This window comes from Drosophila nasuta, chromosome 3, assembly GCF_023558535.2.
Source record: "Drosophila nasuta strain 15112-1781.00 chromosome 3, ASM2355853v1, whole genome shotgun sequence".
Taxonomy (NCBI): domain Eukaryota; kingdom Metazoa; phylum Arthropoda; class Insecta; order Diptera; family Drosophilidae; genus Drosophila; species Drosophila nasuta.
Genome location: NC_083457.1, coordinates 44,572,251 through 44,579,680, shown reverse-complemented (window position 1 = coordinate 44,579,680; position 7,430 = coordinate 44,572,251). Strand labels below are relative to the sequence as shown.

The window sequence follows — 7,430 nt, the reverse complement described above, 5'->3', positions numbered from 1 at the left end:
AATGGAAATTATAATTGATATGGACTCACTTGAAGAATGGAGTTGCCAGATATTTTTTTAAAAGCATTGCTTAAAACTTCAATCGATGCTTTCAAAATAAAAATCGTCTTAAGAATATTTACACTTTGATGATTCCAACAAAAAGATATTAAATATATAACGCAATTCAAAAATTTAAAAGATTGTTTCAGAGGATCATAGTAGGCATGTTCGGCAGCTTATTTTTTATAAGATATACGCATATTTGAATCTTAAAACTTTTGAAATCAAATTGACATTTCTAAATGTTAAAGCAAAACTCACTTTTTAAAATTCATATTCAACCTTTTTTGCATAATAATCGATTCATCGGGAATCATCAGGCAAATCGATCTTAAGCCATCGACATTCTATATCGTATATATTGCGTTGCAATAATTTGGGACTTTTGAAGATTGCAACTCTCCAGTAAGTATTTATTCCGAACTACAATTATTTGTATAGAAAATTAAATTAGCAAAACACTATTAAATGAAATTCCAGGAAACCATCAACACCCAACGCAACAAGTATGGCACATATTCAAGCAACTGATTTGGCTACAATAATACAGCAAGTTAAAGAGCTAACTGCAACTTTCGAAAAACTTGTGTTGCAGATTAAGCCAGAGGTTGCAAATCAACAGGTAGAATTTGGATCGCAAAACATTAACTGCTTTTACGATCTCTACCGTTTGTGGCAAGAGCAAGTGGCTAATTTCACAGCCATTCAAAATATACAAGCTGAAGAGTTTCAGAATCAAATATTGGAGATGGACAAATTGCGTGAGGAAGTATTGAATAATCTTAAAAATCAAGAGGAGACCCATATGCGTGAAATAGAGCAACTAAAGCAACAACATAAAAGCGAACTGGAGGCAAAGGACGAAAGATGCTTGAAGCTCGAGCATGAACTGTTGCGCCTACGTGAAGACAATGAGCGGAATACATCGTGCTCCATATGTTTGGATCCATTGACATTGACCGGTCACCATCGCTTAGTAGCATTGCACTGTGGCCATCTATTTGGAGAGCCTTGTATTCGGGATTATCTGCAGAGGGCAGAGGTGTGTCCCAATTGCAGAGCTAATGCTTATCCAAAAGATATTCGATATATCTACGGAAGACCTTTATAATAATTTTGTTGGTTTCTTATTATTAATGTTCAGTTTCAGTTGAAAATGTTAAATAAATTTTATCAAGTTTATTTTCTTTTTTTATGAGCCCAACACGTCAATAGAATTAGATTAGCAATCACTATGGTAATCCGTCAAATTCCGTCCGTTTTCGTAAAATTCGATATCTGTTAAGTTCCCTGGACTAACCAATTTAATTAGCTTGGTAACATTATGATTTCCAAGAGAATTATCGGTGGTGCGATGAATCATCTTATCAGAACATCGATGCGTGTTTGCAGTTTTTTTGAGAACAACCGATTAAACAATGCGAGTTTCTTAATATCACTCAAATATAATAAAATCAATTACTTAAGTTTGACATTTTTTTATTATTTCTTACATTTTATTCTGTTTTCATTTATTTTATTTTGATATTCTTTATTCTATCTAAGTTGTTCACACCTAAACTGATAGTGTAGACACTTGGCATCACAGATTTGCATCTTTTAAGTAAATGGTACATATGTTTTATGCTTTACTTAGATCAAATGCGTCGGCATGAATGATATCACTTGATTTATTTAAAACAAATCAACATAACGAGTTGCTTAATATGATGGGAAATGAAAATTAGTAGAATCTATAAATGAACAATAAACTTAATTTTTTTAATCTTATACTTTTCGATTGCCCTTAGTGGCACATAATTTATTAAATTACTCTTTTGGATGATTTGATTCTATTGCTTTTAATATTTTTCGTGTTCCACCCTGATCTTTTGCATACCTAAAGAACACTTGCATCTTAGAATCGCATCAATCAAGCAGATGCCCTAGGTCGATACAGGGTATGCAAGTGTCGTAAACCTAAGAATTATCAAAATCGATATCGACAAGCACGTGGATGCTCGATACTTTATGAAATGAAACTCTGAGCATCGAGCTTTTTGACATCACTAAATTAAATTGGTTGCATAGTTGCCCGTCATTGCTCATCTAATACTTGGAAATGTAAGACTGCGTGAATTAGCATAGATACAAAGCTTTTTATTTCACAACAAATTTATGTACTTACAGATAATAAGATCAGCACCCAAGCAAACCAAAAAAGAAACAAAAAAAATGGAAGATCTAAAACAAGCTATTTTAAATATGATGGCCGAACAATTAGATGATGGGCTCAAACAATTGCAAGAGGCGGCTGCCAATTTGCAAATGGGTCAGCCTGAGGGTTCTCAGAATCAGCAATTACTGGACGATCCAAAACCTATTACTGAGGAGAACAAGTTTGAATTGAATCACGAATTACATATGCTTAAAAAGGAGCTGGACACCCAAGTTGCCATATGTCGCCATCAAAATACATTAATCCATGATCTCAAAGGTCAAGCGGAACTTGATTTGGCCAAAATTTATGAATGCCAGACCAAGCTGGTCAAAATGGATGACAAATGTTTTAAACTAGAGCGTAAACTGTTTAAAATGCAGAAAAAAGAGGACCTTGGAGAAGAACCTGGAGAAGAAGAACTAGGAGACGAAGAACTTGGAGAAGAAGAACTTCATTTCCAAATCGATAAACTTCAAAAGGAACTGGAGGCAAAAGATGATATATGTCACCAGTTGGAGCAGCAAATATCCCAAGTATATGAGAATCCAGAATATATCGAAATGCGCAAACAGTTACTTGATCATCTTAAGGAACAAGAAGAGCTGCATTTGCAAGAAGTGAATGAGCTTCGAAAGGAACTGGAGGCAAAAGATGATATATGCCATAAGTTGGAGCAGGATGTCGCCCATGTTGGTGAAAATCCAGAATACATTCGAATGCGACAGCAGCTTCTCGATCATCTTAATGAACAAGAACAACTGCATTTGCAAGAAGTGAATGAGCTACGAAAGGAACTGGAGGCTAAGGATGTTATATGCCATAAGTTGGAGCAGAATGTCGCCCATGTTGGTGAAAATCCAGAATACATTCAAATGCGACAGCAATTGCAGGACACTATTAAATGTCAAGAAGAAGTTCATTTACGAGACATAAATGAGATGCGCCAAGAGCTGGATCTTAGAGACAACATATGCTTGCAGAAGGAGCAGAAAATAGAAGATCTCGAGGAGCGTCTGGAATTGAGTACTTCTTGTGACATATGCATGGAAACTTTCAATACTTCCAGTCATCGATTGGTAGCATTGTCGTGTGGTCATCTCTTTGGTGAGTCATGCGTTCGAGAATGTTTGCGCAGAAATCCTTTATGTCCAGAATGTCGCACTCGTGTTTCAGTAAATAATATGCGCCTTGTGTTTCCGCGTTATTTGTAATTTCTTTAATCAACCTGAATAATTAAGCAATAAATATTTACGTTGAACCATTTGAATAACCATATTTTGTACTTTTATTTTGAAAGAATAACGTTTATCTTGAATAATCAATAACTATTTGTGTTGAAAAATTGGAATAACCATATTTTCTCTTGCCTCAAATCAACAAAATATGGCACATATTCAAGACGATACAAAACAATGCGAAAAAGAGTACAAAGCTATCGCAACTAACTACTTTCATGTATTTCTGAAAGTGCCGTCAATTTTTTCCTTATGTGTTTCATTATTGAAGCCAACGCCAAAATATCAAGAAAATGTACATATTTTTTTGAAGCGAAGGTCCAGCAATTGTAGTATAATCGATTAATGATTCAATTAATCGAAACCAATTTTTCGATACAATTAAATCGCTAATTGAAATAAATTAATCGATTAATATGTATCAGATGATTAATCGTGCCATCACTACTCGATACTTTAAAAATAAAACTAAGCATCGAGCTTTTTGACAGCACAACATTAAATTGTTTGCATAGTTGCATGACATTGCTCAGCTAATACTTGGAAATGTAAGACTGCGGGAGTTATTATTATTTTATTTCACAAAAAAATGTATGTACTTACAGATAATAAAATCAATTGTGATTTATAGAAATGCGCAGACAGTTACTTACTCAACTTAAGGAACAGGAAGAGCTGCATTTGCAAGAAGTGAATGAGCTTCGAAAGCAGCTGGAGGCTAAAGATGATATATGCCATAAGTTGGCGCAAGATATTTTCCGTGTTTGTGAAAATCCAGAATACATTCAAATGCGACAGCAATTGCAGGACACTATTAAATGTCAAGAAGAAATTCATTTAAGAGAAATAAATGAGATGCGCCAGAAGCTGGATCTTGGAGAAAACATATGCATGGAGAAGGAGCGGCAAATAAAGGCTCTCGAGGAGCGTCTGGAATTGAGTGCTTGTTGTTGCATATGTATGGAAACTTTCAATACTTCCAATCATCGCTTGGTAGCGTTGTCGTGTGGTCATCTTTTCGGTGATCCATGCGTTCGAGAATGTTTGCGCAGAAATCCTTTATGTCCAGAATGTCGCACTCGTGTTTCAGTAAATGATATACGCTATTTGTTTCCACGCTATTTGTAATTTCTTAAATCAACCTGAATAATTAATAACTATTTGTGTTAAAAACTTTGAATAACCATATTGTCTCTTGCCTCAAAAGAGGATTCTACCAATTTTTTATTTTTACTTCTGAACATTTAATTGTCTTTCAATATGAGAAGGGTTTTGTTTTTCCTTTCTAAGTAAGTTTTGCTGAAATTATCGTTTACTTTTTTTTATATATATGTATATGTATATATTTTTATGTATGTTGATCTTCAAGTCTTAACGACAGCTGAAAGCGCAGCAAAATCCAAAGTTTAGTTGTACATTCTGCAAATGTTTTATACTAACAAATTATCATACCGAAGTCAACAATTATGTATGTGCAGAGAAAATAAGCTGAAAATGCTATATACATACTACGATATAGTTGAAGAGCCGATTCAACAGAAGCTGCGATTGCAATGGAACAAAACAATGGTCATTGAATGCGCCGGATGCAGTTGCAAGCTGCAAAATTGTTGCGGCGAGTGCCATTTGTTCAAATTGCATTGAGAACGGGCAAAATAAATGCCGAAAATACAATTATGGCCGCTGATCACAACACGATCTGCAATAGAAAATGCAACCAACAAAGAAAGCAAATCAATGGCTGCGTTAAACTGTAATCGGCATTCCTCAATAGAGTTGGTTTAGCTCATTCTAATGCAAACATCGACACGGCTACAAGAAGCAGACAACATAGTCACCTTTGGCAATGGCTTTGGTCGCTGTTGTTGTTGCTGCTGCTGCCAATTGATGGTTATTGCCAATTTGTATGCGACTGTTGTGGCGGCATTGAATACACTACATAGAACGCACCAGCATATCATTTTCAGGTCTAGGAAGTGGCAGCAACACACAACGGCAAACAATAACAGATGCTGGCGATAATAGCGATAATAATTGTCATTATCTTTTCAGCTCAAAATCAGCCACAAGGCCCATTCAAAGCACAAGCTATACACAGCTCCATCTCCGACTCCATCCCCATCTCCAGCCGCAGTGAATTCCCAATGCCGTTGTCTAACTATGAAAATCCATACAATTGCCCCGTTTGCCACACTTTCCCAGACCCGCACAATGGGCCCGGAGAGCTTATAGATACTTTGCTTTTTTTCCTTTTATCATAGAAATAGCCAAAACGTTTCACAGTGTCCAGTTTGCATACATTTTTGGGTAAAGCTAGGCAATAAAATTTACAAAAATATGTGTTGAAAACAACAATTTTTTGTCATTTGCATATCAAGCAAATTGGGGCGCCCCCAAAACAAAAACGATGAAGAAGAAAATAATGTACAGACATATTATAAGAAAGAAAAAAAAACCAACAAGCACTCAGGGTCCAAATGGAGTCATAAAACTTGATAAATGCTACACATTTGCTGAACTTTTCCCTAAATGATAATGCTCTCAGCGACGCCTCACATCTTTTTGTTCAACTTTGAGAAACAATAATAAAAACGTGAATTTGTTGTCCACAAAACAAAATAAAAAACAGTGAGATTGACAGCTTCATCTTTAGATGCAAATGAACAAAAGTAAAACAGCGCCTGATTTGTATGTATTTATAATGCAAAGTTTATAAGCTGCCAGTTTTGAGCTAAAAGCATGATGATGACCTGATGAACTGATTGACAAAAAAGTTAAATCGATTTATACTTGAAGCTTAAAGTTTGTATAATATTACTATATTCTGTTATATTATTAGATCTTATGTAAAAGGAAATATATGATATTTCTGCAAACATTAAAATTCATATTCAATCGCTTGGCTGTAAAATAACAAATATCTATGAAGTAATATGTCAACCTTTGCCTTAAGTTGCGGTCCATGTAAACACCCATAATAGTGTAAAACAACGTCAAATGCAATATTTAATAAAGTTAATTCTTAACATAAATATTACATATGCATCTGTAATCTGTTTGTTTAATTATTTAGTTATTGAAATAAACACTCACATATCTCTAAAGCCTTCAGCTTTTTTTTTATACCCGCTACCCATAGGGTAGAAGGGTATTATAACTTTGTGCCGACAGGAAATGTATGTAACAGGTAGAACGAGGCATATCCGACCCTATAAAGTATATATATATTCTTGATCAGCGTCAACAGCCGAGACGATCTAGCCATGTCCGTCTGTCCGTCTGTCCGTCTGTGTGTCTGTCCGTCTGTCCGTCCGTCCGTATGAAACACTGGATCTCAGAGACTATAAGAGATAGAGCTATAATTTTCGACAGCATTTGTTATGTTTGCACGCAGATCAAGTTTGTTTCAAATTTTTGCCACACCCACTTCCGCCTCCGCAAATCAAAAAAATCGAATAACAAGCGTAATTTTAAAGCTAGAGTTGCGAAAAGTTGTATATACAATAACTACTATAATAGTTATGATTCCAACAAATTTGGTTGCGATCAGATAAAAATTGTCGAAGTTATTAAAGAAATACTTTTGAATGGGCGAAAACGCCTAGTTATTAGGGGTCTTAGTTGCTTTGGCAGACAATCTGGTATATTGTGCCGTCTATGGTATGTTTTGAATGCGGTACTATATCGATATACCAAATATACCATTTGGTATATTTTTAGTATGTTCGTATTTTGACATATTCTAAAAAAAAATACCGCAATATTTTGCTTTAATTCAAAATGGGTAGCGGGTATCTCACAGTCGAGCACACTCGACTGTAACTTTCTTTCTTGTTTTAATTTAACTTTGTTCTATTTGGATTACCACTAACATCTGAAGAGTTCTGAGCACTTAGTTTTAGTACAAGTTTTTCACTCAATTTGCATTGCAGAGCATTCTAATTTGCTCGTTT

At 35.0% G+C, this 7,430-nt stretch overlaps 2 protein-coding genes across 2 annotated transcripts; both read left to right on the top strand.

The window, feature by feature from the left end:
• The first annotated feature begins 233 nt into the window (after positions 1–233).
• On the top strand, positions 234–1,224 carry LOC132792736 (E3 ubiquitin-protein ligase RFWD3-like). The gene is made up of 2 exons (XM_060802192.1): positions 234–447; positions 523–1,224. Exon 2 carries the CDS (start codon positions 551–553, stop codon positions 1,151–1,153), a length of 603 nt encoding a protein of 200 aa, XP_060658175.1. The 5' UTR covers positions 234–447; positions 523–550; the 3' UTR covers positions 1,154–1,224.
• Positions 1,225–2,051: 827 nt separating this feature from the next.
• Positions 2,052–3,512, top strand: LOC132790850 (uncharacterized). Its single transcript, XM_060799587.1, has 2 exons — positions 2,052–2,145; positions 2,212–3,512. The coding sequence occupies exon 2, from the start codon at positions 2,257–2,259 to the stop codon at positions 3,451–3,453; it is 1,197 nt and encodes a 398-aa protein (XP_060655570.1). The 5' UTR covers positions 2,052–2,145; positions 2,212–2,256; the 3' UTR covers positions 3,454–3,512.
• The last annotated feature ends 3,918 nt before the right edge of the window (positions 3,513–7,430 follow it).

Bases quoted from the DNA above. Each gene is read 5' to 3' on its own strand.
- LOC132792736 (XM_060802192.1), top strand. From the start codon at position 551: ATGGCACATATTCAAGCAACTGATTTGGCTACAATAATACAGCAAGTT.
- LOC132790850 (XM_060799587.1), top strand. From the start codon at position 2,257: ATGGAAGATCTAAAACAAGCTATTTTAAATATGATGGCCGAACAATTA.